At 38.7% G+C, this 22,702-nt stretch overlaps 1 protein-coding gene across 4 annotated transcripts in view; it reads left to right on the plus strand.

The window, feature by feature from the left end:
• tmem131l (transmembrane 131 like) overlaps positions 1-22,702 on the plus strand; it is a 72,329-nt gene that overhangs the window by 14,463 nt on the left and 35,164 nt on the right. For all 4 annotated transcript variants that reach the window (XM_057331096.1, XM_057331099.1, XM_057331097.1 and 1 more), the window contains exon 4: positions 22,415-22,486. In XM_057331096.1, coding sequence (XP_057187079.1) covers positions 22,415-22,486 — 72 coding nt within the window. The remainder of the gene's footprint in view (positions 1-22,414; positions 22,487-22,702) is intronic.

The following is a 22,702-nucleotide window of genomic DNA, read 5'->3' on the forward strand; positions in this document are numbered from 1 at the left end:
ACACTGCTAAATGTTTTGGCACAAACTCAACTGACAGGCAGTAATTGCACAAAAATTATGCTTTGTTTTCATAACAGGTGCAGCTTTTAGTAAAGAGCTGTGGTTGTTTTCTCTATATGCTTATTGTATAGTGCTCGTGTTAGCAGAGGTGGCGATCATATCACACTGTCAATCCTCCTTCCTCCACTGACAGTTAAAACTACATAAACGCATCATGTTTTATGCTAACATTGCACATATTTAAGAGACAGATGATCCGTTTTTGAAGAGGTTTGCCTGTGAATGTATTTAAAATAAAGAAATTTGAACTTGCAATTGCTATACTCTACTTGTGGTACAGTCCGCTGCGCGCTCCAAAAGCGCTGCTGGCAGCTTGAACTGCTGTAAACACTAGTGCTTAACGTGAGAGGTGCTGCGGACACGAAAGACTCGCGCGAATGTTGAAACCGTCTGTCTAGTAGGGCTGTGTATTGGCAAGTGCCTCCCGATACGATACATATCCTGATAGATGGGTCACGATACAATATATTGCTATGTATTTCGATACGATACTCATTTGCGATATATTACAATACTTTAAATAGGAAATGTAAAAAGTAGAGCTAGAAATACAACTTGCTGTGCACCACCGGGGGGTTTCTGTAAGGATAAGTGTAAAAACATCCCTTACCTCTGCAGAGTGGCCATGATGTGCGATGCATGGACCTTTAGATCAGAGGTTTGGGTTCTCAAACTGTGGATTGCGCCCCTCAAGTGGGTAGCACAGGGGAATAAGGTGGCTCACGCAAGTCACTTGGCTGTTGTGGTGCATTTACAGTTAAAACAATGAACATGGGCAGTATAAAACCTCTGGTTCATCCGTGCTGTAAATGCGCTGGTGTCACATCCGTGAAAGCACAATAAATGTCATTGTTACTTTGCTTAAAGAGTACATTCCTCAATATTTTTAAGGGCTTATTTTGGTTTATGGAGTGTCCGACAACAAGTTTATGTACATACATGATGTAAAAATACTATTATTTCGTAATAATAAGCAGTTTTTATTACCTTACTTCTTGACTGACTCTCAAATGATTCATTCCGCGATTCATCTGTGTAATCTCCGCCTTTCCGCCAGCGTAGTCTGATCTGATTGGTCAGATAGTGTAGTCTGCTGTGATTGGTCAGATGGTCTAGTCTGCTGTGATTGGTCAAATGGTCTAGTCTGCTGTGATTGGTCAAACGCGTTCAGCATGTGTCGCAAATGGACCGCCTATCATTACTGCTGTATTACGGTTTGCAGGTGGTTGGATATTAACAGTGTATAGAGAGAGATGGCGTCGATTTTACCTTACCAGTTCGAGCCCGAGTCTGACGAATCATTCTTTAATCCTTATACAGATGCCAGTAAGAAAAAGGACTGTTTTAGACACTTCTCTTGTAACAGTTAGTTATCACGGCATACAGTGTACGGTGTTCGTATCTTCAGATGTTATTATAACTATAGTACACCACGCAGTTCTTGAAATAAAGACTTTGCGAGTTAATATGGTTGAACACTTACATTAGCGCAACGAGTTTATAGCTAACGTTAGGTAAACAAACAGTAACAACCCCAAAAATAACGGTAACGTTAGCTAAACACAGACATGAGATAACGTCACACAAATTTAATTTTAAGTAAAGACAAAAATAAAGAGTCACACTTACAGGTTGTGATTCGGTGGAGCTTACAGGTCCAAATAAAGTTGGTATTGCAACATCTTTTAAGGAAAGACGTTTAATGTATCCTGCAGTAAAGGCGCCAAGATTGATGAAGCAATCTTCGGTAAAATGACGCGCGCAAAGTAAAACGTTCGGTTTATACTCCTTTGGTGTCGTTTGAAAAATAAATAGTAACCATTTTTTCCTCAGAAGTTCTTCCTTTGGTAGTGAAAATAAGACTGACTTAGTTTCACTACATAGAACACAGCTTCTCTTAGACATGATGCACACGTCACGACACGAACGAGCTAGTACAGTGTTTGGGGAGGAGAGAGTTAAGTTTTCGCAGTCAGTAGGCGGGGATTTTTCTAGTGACGTAGGTACATTGTGGTTAAAGATTCGGACAGGTCATGGCTTGTTCGCGTGATTCAGAGTCGATTACCTTTTTTATAAGCTAATAACTTTGTTATTCGTTCACCTTCGGATTTACAACTTGGCAGATTGCTTACATTCAAACACGGCAAAATTAAACACTTCATGAAATGTATTTTTTATGATCTCGAGGAATGTACTCTTTAATAAACTTTTTGTGTAATGCACTGCAGTAGCCAAGTGACTTGTGTCATGACTTGCGAAGCTTACAAACAGCATTATTTTGTATTAACTCATTACTCCATTACTTATTTTGAAAACCAAAGCACACCCACAGATCAGCTCTGAGAGCTCCAAGCGTTCTTATATTTTTCACCATGCTCGCTTCCACTTACTTTTGGCCGTATGTTTATGACATGATTTAAAAAAAATATTGATAGTAGAGGTATCATTATCGATACACCTACTGTCTAGCACGTGTTTACATAGAGTAACGGTGGTAAAGTAGCGCTGCGGGATGGAAAATCACGTTGTCTTTATGAATGGCCGGGCTGGTAACTGTAGCTCACAGCACGCACATACTTTGTGCAGTTATTAGTGTGTTCTGTACAGTAATGAAAACAGGTTGCACCACAACAAACTGTGCACTCACACAAATTCCCCCAAATGTATTTTGAGGTCACACAGGTTAAATATAGGGAGAATATGGGACTAAAATGGTCGCAATTTCGAGCCCAGCACGCCATCATGCCAATTGCGTGAGGATATTGTGTTCATCAGATCTCATCAGCTACAAGATCTCGTCACACCCCTAGAACTGGCATGATTTAAAATGTAAAGGTCAACTTCCATGTAGAATGAAAAAAATAAAGCAAAACATTTACTGAAATTCCCCATTAAAACACGAGAAAAAACAAGCATGTTGTACTTTTTCTATTGGGAATAACAACTTGTACAGAAATATTCTGAATAGTCTCTATGGAGCGATTAAACAGACCATTTTCCTGTAATTCATTTGATAAAGCATTGGCCCTAGTAACTAGGGATGTAACAATATTATCGATATCGTGTTATCGCAATAGCAAAATTGTCTCAATATTATCGTGGTCACATGACTGTATGAAAAGATAGGTCTTCCGGGCCTAACATAGAAAATGTTAGAAAAAAAGAATAGATGTTACCTTTGGCAAGGTCCATCTGGTGCAATTATTTTATTTTATAAAAGGGATTTTTAGGGCATTTGACCCATCTCATACTATAACTCATACCTCTAAGCAACAGTTATGATTGGAGGATAAAGAACGTTTTTATGTCATCATTTGTCATTTTAAATATTGCAATAAATATCGTACAGTGGACTTTATACAGGTCGTAGTATCGTACAGTGAGATTTTGATATTGTTACATCCCTACTAGTGCTGCAACGACGCGTTGACATCGTGCGTGAAATGCGTCGACGCTTCGTATTATTTACGTTTATCTGCTGTAATAGCAGTTTCTGTTCCCGGGCGTGTGTAAATTAATCAGCAGAACAAAAGAAAGTATAATTCACCCGACAAAAAGCGATCGAGAGCCTCGGACGCAGTAAGTTAGTGAATGGACAGAGGAATTCCCCCTAACGTTACCCCCGGAATGCGATCATCACAGCATGGACTAGGGCTGAACGATTAATCGAAATCGGTTCGCAATCGCGATGTGAGACGTTGCGATTTGCTAATCGCAAGAGGCTGCGATGTGGAAACGATGTGAAATATAGGAAACGCGTCTGTTCCAAGCCCGCTTTGAGTGGCATTCTTGCTAACCAACAGAGTGAGCACACCTCTTTTATGCCTAATCAAAAAAAAAAAAAAACAGAAAGCGGGAGAGAGAGAGAGAGAGTGTGTTATTATGGCATCTGCAGAGTCAGATCGATCATATTAGGCAAATAAATACTAAAGAACCATCCAATTCAGAAGACCGCACACACAGCCTGTGTTATACTCGCTGTCTTCCCCGCGTTGCGCGTCTTGCGGACGTGCCGTTTAAACTTGATGTGCACACATAGCCTGTTTCATACTCGCGCGACTCTTCCCCGCGTTGCGCGTCTCGTGGACAAGCCGTTTAAACTTGATGCGCACACATAGCCTGTTTCATACTCGCACGTCTCTGCCCCGCCTTGCGCGTCTCGCAGACGAGCCGTTTAAACTTGATGCGCACACATAGCCTGTTTCATACTCGCACGTCTCTGCCCCGCGTTGCGCGTCTCGCAGACGAGCCGTTTAAACTTGATGCGCACACATAGCCTGTTTCATACTCGCACGTCTCTGCCCCACGTTGCGCGTCTCGCGGACGAGCCGTTTAAACTTGATGAGCACACACAGCCTGTTGCCTTGACGCACACGCGCACCCTGTGTCAACTCACGCCTAGCTCCGCGTTTCAAACAAATGTAAATTCTATCTAACTGTTTTGCTAATTTCACTTGGATGAAATTAAACATTCAGCACATTTTCTACTTGTTTTAAAAAATCCCACATACTTAAAAAATAATAAATCAGCCTATGTAACCTATGAACTATTTTAATAATTCACTTTTATATTTTAATAATTCACTAAGGGTTACAATGGGAGTTGTATTTGTTTTAATGGAAACTATAATAGTGTACACTGGTATTTGGATTCTATTGGTGTCATGTAATCTTGAAGCTGGGAACCAATTGAACAACAGTAAGCCCGATTTGAATAATGCCCAAAACACACTACAAAAATGAATTTTGTAATGGTTTTAATGGAAACAATTAGAATTTCTGTAATGTTTTTTTTGTTGTTTTCTTTCAGCAGGGTAATTATACCCATACTGTGCTCCACACAACAATATTGAGCTGAAGCTTGAATTAGAAAAGTTAAAATCGCAAATCAAATCGCAATCACAATGTCTGTCAAAAAAATCGCAATTAGATATTTTCCCCAAATCACACAGCCCTAGCATGGACACGCAATCACAAACGGGCGGAGAGGGGAACGTAGATGTAGACTTTCATAATAAATTACTTTTTTGTAATTTACTTTTTTGTAATGTAAAACTACGCTTTACATGAATGATTTACATTAACGCTATTGTACTAGTGTAAGTTAGTGTATGTGAACCTTTGCAGATTGTGACCCTGCATAAATTACTCTTAAGCTTCAAAAAGGACTGACTGTCATGAAACCACCAATGCACTTTTTATGTCATTCGATAGCTTTATGCAAGGAATAAACCCATATAGCATAATAAAGAAACTCTGACCTCCGCTGGTGCTGTCTGTCAATCTCCACTGTCAGCATGCGTGTGTACGGTGACGGTCAGGACGCTACTCTTTCCAACATGTTCCAATGTTTTCATTATTCTTCATATATGCTTTAAGCGCATCATTGTGCGTCCAGGATGCGCATAACTGTAAATAACGAAGTGAATGCATTAAGCGCATCATTCTGAGTTCCGGGTGCGCGGGCTCGCTTTAACGCCACTCTGCATTAGAGTCTTTTATACAGTGATAGTTTTGTACAATAAACAGAGACAGATAGTAGTATTTTACTTTTACTCAATTATATTATGAGACTGAAAATCGAGTCGGATATTACTTTGAGGAAAAAAATACAGAGCATATATCATGCTCTAGTATTTCATATACACATTTTTTAAAGTTTTTACATTTACATTTAGTCATTTAGCAGACGCTTTTATCCAAAGTGACCTACAGATGAGGGAAACAATGGAAGCAATTGGAACAACATAAGGACAACAAAAAGCATAAGTGCAATAAAACATTTTTTTACCTTTAATACAGTACTTAAAGGTACAGTGCGGGATGTTTTGTATGATCTATTAACAGAAATGCAATATAACATACAAAACTGTGTCTTTAGATGTGTATAAAAACCTTACGTAATGAAAAGTTATGTTTTTATTACCTTAGAATAAACCAGTTGTATCTACATAGGGCCTATCTACATGGAATTTGTTATGTTGCGCAGCCATGTTTTGTACAGTAAGCTCTAACGGACAAGCAGCTCTACAGAGCGCATTTCGTATATGTTGGTCTTCGTGTGTGTTTTTAGACGCAGCTTGCGTCATCACTGAGTTGAAGACGCACAAAGTAGTAAGTCGTAGTACGGAGAGGTGGAGGAGTAGTCGTCGTCTAGCTGAAGCAATTGATTGTTCTGTCTTAGAAGTTTTGATAAAATGGAGGACCATGCGTATTGTGCACAAGAGCCGACAGAGCGTGAATCTCCGTCGTCAAAGAAGCACAAACGTGATGCTGCCAGACGAATTAGAAACAAACGGCGGCAGAAATCCAGGATAAACATCGGTGTATCTATTACCAGATGGAAGGCACTGTTGAAAGACAAATGTTTTCAAGGCGACGCCGAAGTTGCCTGTTTTCTGCTAGACCGGTAAGATAATTCAACATTTTCTATGTTTCCACATTTTCAATGTTTACCAAACACCTGTTTTGTTGAAACGGTAACGTTAGCATTTTATACAAATGGCCATAACCTCCGAATAATAATGTTTTTCCGTCCCTGCGGTACGTACTCCGGTTGTTCCTGACTTTACAAAGGGGGAGACAAACGTCTACTAACTTACACCTAACTGCCTATGTCGCTGTCAGATCAAACGCTTTGAACAGCGTTGCTATTTATGATTAGCTAACTTCAGTTACTTCACTACTCTCAGCGTGTACTAGATAGCATGCAAGAAATATATCTAATTATAGAATTGTAACAGTAACTTTCGCAATAGAATACATGTTAAATGATTAATTACGTTAATATATTGCCTTACCTGCTTGTATCACCACTATCCGCTGTCTCATAGACGACATCCTTTTTTACTGTTGTGGCCTCCGTCGTAATTCGAAAGGGAGGGGTGGGCAAATGACTCAGAGATTCGTTGCAAAACTATAATACAAAGCTAGTGGCCGCTGATTTTCAAGAACTGCGCCTTTAAGTACATAAAAAATCAGTATTTTTTTACTTATAAAATTAAAACTACTTAATTAAAAGAAGATGGTGATTTTAATGTAAACACGGATTAAAATGTTAAAACGACAATATTTATTTATAAAATGCTTTATAATGTAAGAAAATACTAGAACTTATTGTTTATTTGCAAAGTTTGCCAAAGGATTAATCCAAAAACTTTATTAGATTAAAAAAAATCGTTAGATTAGTCGACAATTAAAATAATCGTTAGTTGCAGCCCTAATCCCTACTAGCAACACTAACGTCATGGGTTCAAATCTAAAGGGACCCATATACTGATGAATTATGTATCTTGAATAACAGCATCTGCCAAATGTGTGATTGTAAATGTAGTACATCTGAAGGTTAATGAATGCATGAGAAATGTATACATATACCATGGAGGTCTTTGTCTTTAAGAATAAATGAATGGTATGTGACGATTTCTCAAAATATTTCTAAGAACAGTAATGTGTGGAAAATGCCATGCATTTGTTTTATAAAGTTAAAGGGACAGTTTATCTCACATCCATAATAATACCATACAATATTACCCCCAAATTGTGACTGGAATGTCTCTAGAGAAATTACCTTTTAGCAGAGCAGTGCAGTGTTGGCTTGCTCACTGGGAGACTGCATTTATTTATTCATTTATTTATTAGATATTATTTATTATAATGATCTTGCTTGGTCTATAAACACCATGCACTGTGCTGTGTTTTACCTTTCTGTGTTTTTCTTATTTGCTCCTGTAAAGCTGCTTTGGAACAATGCACATTGTGAAAAGCGCTATATAAATAACATTGAATTGAATTGAACCTTTTAATAACAGAGAGCACTCTTCATATTTTTCTTTAGTACACTCACTAAAGTGTTTTTTAGACAAAAGGTAGTCATTGTGTATGTGTTGTTGTGTATTCTATGCATTTGCCATGTTAACATTTTATGCATACTGCACAATGTTTCTATAGTTGTACAGTTGTTGCACTCTTCTGCCTGGTTGTTGTTGTTGTTGTGATAGGACTTGACACCTTGCAGCCAGGTTTGAGATTGTTGGGGGATGTTGATGGAAAAATTGCCAGTTCTGTTTTCAACTTTGTTTTGTTTCCAGTGGTGGCAAAGCTGTTTTCTTTTGTTAGTTTCTGGTAACGGGTTTGATTCACAGATAATGCACATGCTGATAAAAAGTTTTTGAACGCAAGCGTCTGTCAAATGCATAAATGTAAATGTATTCAGACGATTTATATTCTAGGTTTAGGAGCAGACGTAATTCCAGTTTACTTGGTTGAGATGTTTTTGTTTTTTAAATTTGATTGGTCCAGCTGTCAGCATATGGCTTTGCGGCAGACAGAGTTTATTGGCTTTTTTATTTTCGTTAATAGTGAGTAGTACACTAGTTTCCCAAGTTTCCTCTACAGGTATTATCAATTGCAGACCTCAAATCTCCCTCTCCCTCTCCCTCTCCCTCTCCCTCTCCCTCTCCCTCTCCCTCTCCCACACTCACTCTCACTCTCCTTCTCCCTCTGGGTGTATCTCCCACGAGGCGCTACTCTCTCTCTCTCTCTCTCTCTCTCTCTCTCTCTCTCTCTCTCTCTCTCTCTCTCTCTCTCTCTCTCTCTCTCTCTCTCTCTCCCTCTCCCACTCTCTCTCTCTCTCTCTCCCTCTCCCCCCTCTCTCTCTCTCTCTCTCTCTCCCTCCTCTCTCTCTCTCTCTCTCTCTCTCTCTCTCTCTCTCGTTCTCTCTCTCTCTTTCTCTCTCTCCCTCTCTCTTGTGTTGCTAGTGCTAATTTTCACACCTCCAGCTGTGTTACGCCCTCTCATCTCTTCTTCTGCCAAGGCCACAAATAGCTTTAGCTATGGCATCAACTGCATTCCATTAACTCAAAATATTCCACAAAACCAGTTTCTCCTCTCGATCATAAACACCGATATCAGGGATTGTCTACTTATGTTATTGCAACTGAAAATTAAGGAAAGGCAGCGATTGTCAAAACAATCGTAAGCTGTCGTATATTTGACATTTTTGGGTTTTTTCTGTCACGTGATCTGGTTGTTTGGCAACCAGTAGCTGTGGTCATCCATTACCAAGATGTGCTGATGTGTGTGCATTTGATTTTCAAAAATCGGCAGAAGTACTGATCGAGGATCTGATGCGGTGTTCTGGAGCACCATGATTTATCAGAACTGCAGGAATGCTTAGATCAATTAACATTATTCCATTATTTTGCTTGCAGTCTTAAAGCTTGCCCTTAAGAATGATCAGTTCCTAGATGCACTCAAAAGGTTCTTAAAGGGATAGTTCACCCAAAAATGAACATTCTGTCATCATTTACTTAAAGAGTACATAACATGAGATCATGAAAATTACATTTCATGCAGTGTGTAATGTTGCCGTGTTTGACAGTAAGCAGTCTGCCAAGTTGTAAATCCGAAGGTGAATGAATAACAAAGTTATTGGCTTAGAGAAAAGGGAGTCGACTCTGAATGCAATCGAGTCGTCCCAAGTACGAGTCTGGAACCGCCGCGGATTTACATCACTTCATATAGTCCCATTTTACGTTTTGCTTGGACTGCCCGCGAAAACTTCACTCTTCTCCCCCAAACACTGTAGCTCGTGAGCCTCATTCGCGGTAGACCAATCACAGCAGACTAGACCATCTGACCAATCACATCAGACTAGACTAGCGGAAAGGAAGGGATTAGACAGATGAATCACGGAACGAATCATTTGAGAGTCAAGAAGTAAAGTAAGAATAACTGCCTATTATTACGAAATAATTGTTTTTACACCTTCTATGTACATAAACTTGTTGTTGGACACTCCATAAACCAAAGTAGGACCTTAAAAATCCCTAGTTATGTACTCTTTAACCTCTTGTCAAAAACCTGTATTACTTTATTTCTGCTGCAGAACACAAAAGAAGTTTTTTTGAAGAATGTTGTTAACCGAACAGTGGGGGTTACCATAGACTTGCATTGGTTTTGTGTCTGTACAATAAAAGTGAATAAGTAACACGATTGTTTGGTTACCAGCATTTTTCAAAATATCTTTTGTGTTTTGCAGAAGAAAGAAAGTCATACAGGTTTTACATTATATGAGGGTGAATAAATGATGACAGAATTTTCATTTTTAGGTGAATTTTCCCTTTAATGCACAAGGCATTATTGTGCTGAATAGGTTATTTGTGTGATCTGATTTGGAGTAAAAAATGCAGCCATGAGCTGCAACCACACATACTGTCATATTGAATTGTCCATATGACTGTGACATGTATTTAAATTAATAATTTGCAAAAAAGGGTGGTTGCAAAAGTTATAATGCAGCGGGACAGTGCTGCTGAAATTAGGAGGGTTTGATGAGAAATAACAAGTACCTTCTTATTTAAATCCAAGTAAAACTACATTTTACTTGCAAAACTTCCAAAGCAATTTCTATTTGCGGTCGGGTATTCCACACTGCTTATAATGCTGTGGGGTTGTTTTTGTTTTCCAAAATCAAACTTTTTTTGTGGACTCTTAAAGTCTTAAAGTGTCTTAATGTTGGAATACACTACACAACTTTATAAAATCCAAAAAAACTAGACAGCACATACTTGCAGACTTTTTGAAAGTTTGCAGAGAAAAACGGCATAACACACTACTACACGATAAAATCTGCTGACTGGCGCAGACTTTCTGAAAATCTGAGCAAAATCTGAGCAAATTTTGTACCTTTGTATATACCTTTTATGTAAACATTGTTAAAAGTAGGGCTGGGACGATATATTGTGGAATTTTTAAATTCAGCTTCACATTGAATTACGGTTAAATGACGCCACATCCGAAAGCCAGAGGGCGCTTTTGCGCAGAAACTCAGATAGTGCACTGTTTGAGGGGACATCCATTTTTAGGGTGTACTCTCACTTGTCCCGGTTGCTCTCAACTGTGCCAGAGCGTGATTGTCCCCCCTCCCCACTCCCCCACTGGCCTGCGCTCACATTGCTGTTTACCATCCACACCCGGGCACGCTTTCATCATTACGATGCGACTGCTTCGAAGTAAACGTAAACAAAGCGATCCCTCTCAGCACAACGGAATCCATAGCAATATTCAGTTTGGGGCTTATTAGAGGTGTTTAACTTCATGCGCGCACTGCACAGACCAATCTGCTTAAATGATGTCATTGTCATACGAGAGCGATACGATAAATCACCTTCTCGTACTTAGTTATCGTAAAGCCTATTGTTACACACGTTGGATTATGTTTGACAAACCTGGAGTAGTTTTGGCTGCGATGACACACGCCTGCATGTGTAAGTGCACCGTTTATCTGTTTTTTACGGGGACCGCTTAATCTCAGGGAGGAATTTAAACAGTCGCATAATTCACGTCATGCTTTCAGTTCTGCGATCCGGCGCGATTTGCACTCACACTACATGTGTACCACACCCGAGCCCAACTGCACCATGCTCTGGCCCACCTCTTCCAGAGCCAGGGACCACTAAATGAACCATGCCCGGGCGCGATACGGAGCGATCACGCTAGTCAAATGAACCGGGCTTTGGGGGTCAAACGTGCTCGGGCACAGTTCAGATTGCCTAGTGAGAGTACACCCTTAGTGGTGTCCGAATTCATAGTGGACATTATTGAGTGCACTCATTCAATCCCATGATGCATCATAATAACGAGTGTACAACCGATGTACACTCATGGCTAGCTGCTAGCCATCAATCGTGATGTTCGCGCTGAATGAATTCCCGAGTCTCGGCAGAAGATGGGGCCCATAGCATTTTCAGTGCACCAAGTGTCTGAATTTACTCGTTTTCACCCACTCCTTAAGTGGACTATATTATGAACTGATGTAGGGAATAGTGAATCAGGGTATAGTGGGCGATTTCAGACACAGACGTAGTTCCAGGAAATGCCAATGGTCATATTCTATCGCTGTTCTTCAAACCTTTTCAGGTATTTTCATGATAATAAAGTATATTTATAATGATGATGTCTGACAAGTGTTGATTTTTCAAATGCACGTTATAAATTCCATCTCGTAGTGATTTTAGATAGAGTAGTACTTCCTACTGATCAAAGAGCGTAGTTTATGGCTCCCTACAAACCCAACTGGGAATGGATATGGGAAGGGATTCCGGCAATGTCCAAGAATCCTGCTCATCAATTTATACACTTTAAAATGATTCACAAGGCCTATGCAACTCCTTATGTGTTACACAGAATGAAGCGCTTGCCTACTCCTTTTTGTACAATGTGTAGTTCTAATATTGTGGGGACCTACAGTATATGCATATGTTTTTTGACTGCCCTCTTGTCAGTAAATTCTGGGATAAGGTTTTTTTTAATGATTTCAGAACTTTGTGAGAGGGTTATTCTTAAGCATCCCTGTATTTGCTTTCTCAATGACGATTATGATCTTAATCTGAATGTAGACCAACGTAGAATACTGTACTCCGCACTAACAGCAGCTAAGAAAGTGATTTTCAAGATTTGGTTTGAACCCACATTCCCGGCTGACAAAATGTGGCTTATAGAATTAAAAAATATTGCACTGTTGGAGCACTCAACTGCAAGAATTAACGGAGCTAAAACTAGAGCAATTAAGGCATGGTCAGAATTTATTGAGAGACTTTCTCGTATAATAACTAGTTAGTCTAATATAATTTCAGTTGAATCTAAAGGTGCTTAGTTGAATAATTTCCACCTCTAGGTGACTATGTATTACTAGTTCGGCATTTCTTCTCTCTTCTTAACATTTTCTCCTTTTTAAAAATGTGTTTCTTTCTTTTTTTCTTTATGTTTGCAAACCCTGGTGTGTGTGTGTGTTAGTTTTATGTATGTGGATTCTGTTCTTCAATAAAATAATAATAATTTAAAAAAAGAGCGTAGTTTACGGAAGAGTTGGGCATAAAACACAGAGTTGAAGCCTTTGCAATTTCAGAATTGACCTAGAAAGGTATAATTAGTGTGAATCGCGATATATATCGTCACAGCCCTAGTTAAAAGGTTGAAATAGTTTATAAGTTGTTTTTAAGTTGTTTTAAATTTAAGGTAGATGCAGGGCAGAATATCATAGCAGGAAAAAATAAAATTGTGATGTCATATTGCCATTAAAGATCTATTGCAACTACTGAAATGACACTGAGACAATGCTGAACTCAGATCATGTGTAGTTTCTACTGTACAGTGCTTCCCCTGTGTTATTCAAATTCCCTATAACTTCCCGTGTCAGACAGGAAATGAGCTGCACACATTATTTGAAAGCACTTTTGTCACTTTGGAAAAAAATTGTCCTTGCTGCCAGGAAGGCTCCATGTTTGATTTAGCACAGCCAGAGGTTCGCTAGGCAAGGCTATGACGTCACGAAATGTAGTAGGTTAAACATTTTATTTACACAAAACTAAGCCAAAAATATGATGCTTCCTGTTATAGCACAGTCTGGACGTGCATGTATCTTGTTTTGGCAGTCATTTGACGGTTCATGCAACCATTTGCCCTGCAGTGATTTTAAATACTCCCCACAAGTGTAGGACAGTCATCATGCTATTCTTTTAATGTTTACTTTTGGAACCTGTGCACAGTGTTGCATCAACGCTTTAGCCTTTAGCTAGGGTCATATGAAGGTGTAAAACAACTGAGATGACAGAGATAAATCCAGTGTGTCTTAGAGGAGGTTAGACACACTGAAAGAGTGAAACATAGACCTATAGAGTTTAGTAGAATCAAGTCTGTACTGTAGTTGGAAATTGATCTCTAGTCTTGCTGCTGGTTACTCATTTTTGTTATTATAGCTGGGGCTGATTCACAAGTTCTCAGTTTAGTTTAGTTAGTAGTTTATTTGGTTCTATATCAGTGCATTTATCACCATTCCAGATATAGTGTCAACAGGACTGTAGTGATACTGCAGCACTATTCATATTAAAGTTGTGCTGATCCGATAATAGAATGCATTTTTACCTTATGATAGACTATCAGACATAAAAAGTGGTACCATGCCACCCGAAAGTTACACACTAGGGCAGAATTTATTTTTTAATGGGGGCTGCAAATGGTCACTGAATTTAGAGCTGGCACAGCTGGGAAAAACTGAAGCAAAATGGGTCAGGAGTCATCTTAGCGAGTCAATTGCGATGATCTGACTCATCTGCAGGATGAGAGGCATACATTTACTCATCCGATGAATAAATAGATCATTTTAAATGAAAATATCGAGCTCCTCTTTTATAATTTTAGTTGAGTTGATGTTTCTTTGACGTGATGGGATTGTAGAGCATCTTGATAGGTCCTACAGCCGCTCTCACAACCCGCCAGTTGCCATTTGATAACACGTGCTGCTGTTGAACTCTGCTTGACCAGGCATCGGATCTACCCTGTGTCTTTTTATACCCTCACTCAGCGATAGTTGAGGCACTTGAATTCTGTCTAGTCCAGCATTTAGATTATGGTGGCTGCCGTTAAGGTTGTTAATGATGTGAATGTGTACGAGCGTGTCTGTAAGGCGGTTTTACCACTGTGATAATGGCAGACAGGGTATATTAGGGTCAAGAACTCGTGACCTGTTTTTGAAGTGGATCCATGTCTGGTGCTGTTCCAGGTTCACTTGGAATTTTTTTTGTTTATGTGGAGAACGTTGAAAGCTGGTTACAGCTATAAACACGTCATCAGAAGCTTTGGCTAATGCCTGGTTTAAGAAGTGCTAGTTTCATATAATCATGTATGTTTCATATCTTATTTCCTACCACTTGTAAAGTGACCTCTTCTCTTGCAGTTAGTGTTCAGTAATGCGGTCTTTTGATATATGCATTTTGCTGTCAGGAATCCCAGCTGTTGAAAGCCTGGATAAGCCACTGATAATATGCAGAATGGAAGGATTCCCCACGACTCAACAGATGGTCTGTTCTGCTCAGTTCCTAAAATTCTTAGATGGTCAGTTTATATTTATTATGTTGAAAAAAGGAGGATTGGCATTTACTTAATAAACAAGTGACTTATCACAGAACTTATGAGCAGATTGTTAAAGTACATAATAACACAAGTGGAATTATTATGTTGAGGCATTGACTTTTGATGTGTTGATTTATTGTAGCAATGGGACAGGTGTGTCATCAAGTCTACAATGTCTGATTGTTTTCTACCACACACACATACAGTAAACACACCTGGTGTTTCATTGTACATAAAGGGGTGTGTCATCATCACACTTTGTTCTTTTGGGTATGTGTTGTCAGTACACGATCCGGGATGCATGCACAATCCGTTCTGCTCATGCGCGTAATTACGTAGTAGAAAACGTCACGGTTTCCCTACACTATTGGTATCACGCATGCGATGAAACACTCGACGGCCAGGCGGCACATTTTTGTAGGCTACATTGTGTTTTTCATTTAACAGGTCACGGCGGGTCTATTTTGATGTTTTTAAATGTAGTTTCCAAAATAATAAAGGAGTTGTTACATGAACATACTCGATTTTGGTTACATGTGGAATAAAGTCTGAGTCTTGAGAGTCTGTCACTGCAAACCTTCAGTTTCCTCCATACTCCCCTTTGCGATTCATTGCTGTATGTCATTAGGCCTACTTAACTTGCTGTGTTTCGATCTGAGTTCAGTATTGTCAAAGACGGTTGTGTCGTTTTTTTATTAAAAGCTGCTAATATTAGTTAACTTTAAATTGAGTAATTTTGTATTAGTATGGGTTTATATAGGCTAGTATATCGATCTATATAATCTAAATGAGGAAAATAATCCCTTCAATGGTGTTTACAGAAGACAATAAGGAACATAATATTCATTTCTGCCTAGACTATCTGCACTTACATGAAGAAAGAACCGGGGAAACGTTACAGAGTATTTCAAACTGACAATGGAAATGACTTGAAAGAACGCATAGTGTGCAGAAGTGATATGAGACCAGAGGTGAAAAGTAGTGAAAGTCGTGGTACAAAGGTGCGCAAGCGTGGAACAGATCGTGCAGTGTCGTAAATCGTCGCAAAACAGAATTATCATTTGCGCATACGCGTCTTCTACTACGTCATTATGCGCGGACGGATTGTCATATGTGACTAGAGGTCGACCGATTCATCATTTTTGCTGATTAATCGGCACCGATAATGATAATTTGAACTAGGACTGCACGATTAATCGTATTTTGATCGTGATAACGATAAGTGGGACGCATGAATAATTAATTTAAATCGTTGCGATATTAATGTGTAAGGAACAAGCACAAATCAAACAGTCTGAAATCAGCAAACTGTTTGTTATTCTCATTGGCGGAGTAACGGATGATAGACTGCGTCACAACTGACGTGAAAGCATTTAGTTTGCGAGCGCGCTGTCTCATATTTGTAGAAGCTGGCTTCGCGGGATTTACAGATACGTTAGACAGAATGAACATGATGGTGGAGCAACAAAAGAAAGGTGCAGAAGGCTTTTTTCCCAAAAAGGGGTCATACTCCGCTGCTTGGAACTATTTCGGGTTCGACGAATGTGATGTTGATCAGGTACGAGTCTTGTGCAAACTGTGCTCCTGTGCCGTCAAAACGTCCCAAGGTAACACAACAAACCTTGTTAACCACCTTAAAAGCCACCACAGAGTACAATATCAAGAATTTCAAAGGCTGAAGACACAACATGCAAGCACACTAAACACCCAGCCATCCACGACACAGACAACAATAACGGGGACATTGTTAAACGCAATACCATATTCGCCATGCTTACAAAGACACAAGGAAATAACAGAGGCGATCACGTATCATTTAGCCAAGGATATGTGTCCATTAGCCACCATGAGCAATGACGGGTTTAAAAAAATGATTTGACAAAAGATACAACATTCCCTCACGCAACCATTTTTCAAAAGTTGCGCTGCCCTCGCTGTATACGAAATGCCGACTGGAAATAGAAAGAGAAATTCGCAGCATTGAATATTTTGCTGCCACGACCGACTTATGGTCGAGCAGAACTGCTGAACCGTATTTGAGTTTGACTGTTCATTTCATTGACAGTGATTTTGCAATGAAAAGCAAGCTTTTGCAAACTTCGTTTTTCCCACAAGACCATACGGGAGAGTTAATTGCAGCTGGCCTCAAAGAAGCGATCTCTGCATGGGGTTTGCTGGAGGAAAGACTTGTGTGCATTACAACGGACAACGCTGCAAATATGATTAGGGCCGCATCTGTGAATAACTGGACGAGGTTACACTGCTTTGGTCATAGACTGCATTTAGCTATTGGTAAGTTCTTTTAACATTTTTCCTGATGTAGTGTAACTATTAGACACATGCATTTAGTAATTTTTGTGATATTACAGTGACACCCAGCATCATACAGTATAATCAGCATATTTATTCTGCAAAATTTATAGAGATTTAAAAGCTATAGAAAAACAAGCAGTATTTGACTGGTCAAATGCTATTACATGTGATTATATTTGGACCCAGTCTCGGAGGAATTAAGAATAAGTCAGTGCTTACAAAATAGTTATAATAGTCTTAATAATAATAGTTTTAGGTGTACATAATTATCAAAATACCACAGATTTATTTCAATTTTTCACAAAAAGTTTCAAAATAAACAAAGTCTTTTTATACTTTGGCTTGATCATGTTTTTTTGATAATGTTTTTTTGTAGAGAATGCCATGAAGGATTCAAGAATTGACCGGGCTGTGGGCCTCTGCAAAAAGTTGGTGAGCACTTTCTCCTACAGCTGGAAGCGTAAGAGGGAGTTTTCAGCAGCACAAAAGGAGCTGAAGCTCCCTGAGCACTCACTGAAAACAGAGTGTCCAACAAGGTGGGGATCACGTCAGGCCATGATAGAGAGAGTCATCGAGCAGCAGAAGGCCATTGCACATGTCCTGTCTTCTGACAAGAAGTCTCGACATCTTATGCCAACATGGCAGGACATGGATGTGCTAGAGGCGATCAACAAATCCCTGCACCCTCTAGTTGAGTTTACAGATGCACTATCGGGCGAGAAGTATGTGAGCGTGTCGTTTGTAAAGCCAGTTCTTCATCTTTTCAACTCATCAATCTTGAAAGTTAAGGATGATGATACTGACCTGTCAAGAGCAATAAAGTCTAAAATCCTGGAGTACCTAAATGAAAAATACAGCAACCCACATATCCAGGCTCTGTTGGGCATGGCATCGACTGTGGATCCACGTTTTAAGATGAGCTACGTTGCTGAAGACAACCAAACATCAATACAAACCAGACTGAAAGCTGAGATGCAGATTGTGGCAATGATGGTAATAAAAAGAGCTGCACTGTGATTTATATAGTGATTTGAGACTCCTCAAAATTTGTTCTAATTGTCTTTTTATGTGTCTAGGTGCCACACCGAGAACCACCACAAGGAAACACTGAGGAGGAGAAGGATGCTGAAGCTGGATGCGCTCCAAAGAAAAAGATGACATTAGGAAGCTACTTTAAAACCACTGAACAAGCCTTGCCACCTAACAACCAGGAACCCAGTGTAACCTGTGAGCTGCAGTCTTACTTACAGTCATGCAACCTGGATAGTGAAGGGGACCCACTAAAATGGTGGAACGAACATGAAAAGATCTACCCAAGGCTTTCAAAAGTGGCAAAGAAATACTTGTGCATACCAGCCACAAGCTCTCCTTCAGAGAGGGCTTTTAGTACAGGCGGAAATGTGGTTACTTGCTTGCGGTCTTCCCTAAAGCCTGATCAAGTTGACAGGCTTGTGTTTTTAGCCAAAAATCTATAACATATGCATAAATGCGCACTGGTAGGCATATCATAGGAGAGTAAAAACAAGAATTGTTTGTTATTCACATTCCAGTTTTATTTTATTTTATTTTGTAATTTCCATTTGACATGTAAAAGAGGAACAGTTTTATTTTTACCAGAGTTAAAAAATCTCTGTTAGAAGCCTCAATATTATGTTCTGACATGTCTGTTTATAGCCTAATGTTTTATGGCTGTAAAATGCAATAAAAAAGTTCTTAACTAAAAGAATAATCGTTATTATTAATCGAGATTAATTTTGTTGAGCAAAATAATCGTGATTAACATTTTTTCTGTTATCGTGCAGCCCTAATTTGAACTATCGGCTATCGGCAATACTCCACACCGATAGTTTTTCCTGGTTGCGTTTGATCCAGACGCAGCAGGGAAAGCTCTACTGTGATACACAGGTGGAGAGTTCCGAGTATAGTGTAAAACAACGACCTCTAGAGGTGTAAATAAAACTGACAGTCTGTTTAGTTTGGAGTTATACAGTTTATGGTTTGGAGACGCGATACCACAGTCTGCACGGATCGGAATACACCAGATGGGGGTTTAAAAGTTTCACAATGACAAGGTAGAGCTAGTTGCAGTAAACATGATGTTAAAAAGTAATTAATTTATTAACTATATGCTGCATTTAATGGGGAACAGCAGTATTTTTGCCGACAGGGCTGAGAGCGCGCTAACATTAGTAGCCTATTAACGTTAGCTTAAGAAGTTATAACATGGTGACAAAAATACACACAGAAATGTTTAAATTTTATTATTGTAACTAGGCATGTGCCGGTATCAAATTTCCATGCTGCGATTAATTGATTAAGGTTTCGTCCGCGGTAAGTGGCATTATCGCAGTATTCAATTCTATGAGAAATGCAGGTTGAAAATATAAACCAACTTCAGTGTTTTCCTCTTGATAACAACTTTATTTTAAATAATAAAGAGAACCTCAAACATTTAATACAAATAAATATAAATAAAACAACACACAGTAATGATGTGTAAAGTGAGTTTATTCAAACAGAATACTGTACAGAAAACTGTTTATTCAAACAGTGCAAACTGCAAAAGAACAACTTTTGTTAACTGCTTTTAAATATACTTATGTCTGTACAACGCTAGTACTACAATTCTTATTATTATTGTTTGAATAAGCCAAGCCAGTGTGTTAACTAGTATAGCAAGCTAAACATTTATAAACAGCAAATTCACTCGCACTTTTGTGACAGTGTATGACTTTATTGCGTTCCATCAACGTATAATTAAAATAATTATTCTGCCACACTGTCAAATTTCAATACTCGGCTTACTTTTAACCCAAAATATTTCCAAACCTCAGACTTCACCCTTTTAGAAGGGGGATAAATCGTCGGCAGCGTTCCTCCTTACGCCATGCTTCCTCTCCGTGTGGTACTGTTACATCAGAGTGCGCACGCATCTTTTGCTCAGCAGCGCGCGCACACACACACGTAGGCATCTCCACATGGGGAATGGGATTGTTTAGATCAGAGTGCGCATTCCTACGCAGCATACACGCAGTGGACTTTTATCCGGTTGATAAAAAATAAACAAATACGCGTTCTAAAAATTAAAATGCTGATCTATATTTTTTCGCGGTATTTGAAAGTGCCCGCGATAAAAACATAGCGCGAATCCATTACCGAGGTTAATCGCATTACCGAGGTTAATCGCATTACCGAATATCGGCACATGTCTAATTGTAACTATGGATAGGCATTTGTGAGTATTGTGTGTGCGTGCGTGCGTGCGTGCGAGATCCGCCTCCGAAATAGAAAACAGATGACAGAGACAGCACGAACGGCTAATGTTAATGACATTCGTTTTAATGTAAACAAACACGCATGTGAACACGACAGTATATATTGTTAAATATTACAATGGATCCGTCATTCTGCTAGTTTGGTGCCAAGAATGTTTTAAATTATTAAAAGTTTAGAAATTACCTACTTATAATTTTGTTTAAATCATACACTGGAGTTTAATATTTATTAATGTAGTTAATATTTATGTGTTTTATTTAAAAGTACAATACAGTTTAGTGGTTCAAGCAACGTGTTTATTGATGTAATATACACTTCATTGCTAATTTACTTTGTGTGTTGTGTGTATTTGGAATAAACCATTAAAAAAACTATCGGTAATTAATCGTTATCTGTAGGTACTGACCACCTTAGTTATCGGCAAAATCCAATATCGGGCGACCTCTATATGTGACCCTTTCTGTGAAAACCAGGCCAAGGTCTCAAAATCTAATTGAGATGAGCATCAAAGTTTGATTTCAACCATTATTTTCAATTTGATTTCAATTTTTGTAAATTTTTTACTAGTCAGTGTTAAGGATATTAAGGTTATATTTTATTAGAGATGCACAGATACTTAATTTGTCCACCAATACAGATCGAGATTATTTATAGTGATATTCATGCTGATACCGATTGAAGACTAAATTAATATTTCTTAATTTTCTGAATGTTATTAATTAATATAACAACTATTAATATTGAACATCAAACTGGTGATGTTTCTGAACATTTTCTATATACAGAGCACAAATTCATTTCAATTTCCTTTTCTCTTTTGATTGACAGGGTTTATAGCCCCTGACCATCGTCTGTTTTTAAGACGATAGTGTGTAAAATTACTTTTATCGACTGATACCGATTATCGGCAGATATATTGGTGCATCTCTAATTTTTACAAAATGTTGTTTACATTATGTAGGACAATTTTTTTGTAGAAAACAGTAAATCACGAAAAAATTACTTGAGCTGGGTTTTCACAGACTGGTTCACACGTTTTTTTTAAATACTATAACCAACCTTCACAAAACAAACAGATAGTTTGTCTAAAAGTGCCAAACTGATAGTTTGTCTAAAATGTCTAAGTATTTAGAAAAACAGACAATTCAAGTCAATTCAAGTAATAGGGAAGTATAAACACATTGATGTGTGGCTCAGTGCTGACCTGCTGCTCACTTTGGCTTCCTGTTGTTTGTTGTTTCCTCTTGCACTATTGCATACCAAGTGTATGGTGTATTGTCTATTTCATTATAGTTTGGTTTTGAAAAGACACACAAACGGAAAAGGCAAGTCTTTGATGTGATGTCAACCTAAGAGCATGGTAGTGCCCACCAAATGTGTTACAGGGTTTTTAAATCACCTACATTTTATCCCAGCCTGAACCTGAGAATTCTGAAATTAGCTTTCACTGTGATTCACTGTGCATTAGTGTTGTGTTGTATAAGGTAGTTTGGCAGACGTGTGACTCAGCATAGACTAGAGTCATGCCCCAACAATGATGCCAGCAAAGCCTGCAGCCTTTGTGTCTAACATTCACATATGTGAATCGATAACAATGTGTGGTAGCCATTCCCATATCTCCTCTTTGAATCAGCAAAATGCATAATCTGTTTCTTAGGTCAAAGTCTAAGCTGAGAAAAACTAAATGAGTTCATTATGATGATTTAATCAAGGTTTGCATAATCTTTTATACACACAATCATGGGGATACGTTTTATACTGTTGTTTGTATATATACACATATGTGCACACATGCATACATTTAAAACTTGTTGGTACTCACATCATCATTTTTCTTTCTTCTCCTCTTTAGCTCCACATTTTACATACAGGAGAGTGGGAGACAGCTCCTGTTTCAGCCGCCCTCACTGGAGTTTGGAACACAGTAAGAATTCTTCATTTAAACATTTGACTCTAAAACAGCAGCACAGACCAAAGCCAGCATCTTATTTGTGTAGGGTCCACATGCGAAGCTGTTACATAAACACACACTGTCATTGATTTACCTTGCCTAACTAAATATAGCCACCTGAGAATTATAGACTGGTTATAGCAACCCAAGATTTTCATGAAGTTACAGTAATCTCAGCATAAACCATTT

This window comes from Triplophysa rosa, linkage group LG4, assembly GCF_024868665.1.
Source record: "Triplophysa rosa linkage group LG4, Trosa_1v2, whole genome shotgun sequence".
Lineage (NCBI taxonomy): Eukaryota > Metazoa > Chordata > Actinopteri > Cypriniformes > Nemacheilidae > Triplophysa > Triplophysa rosa.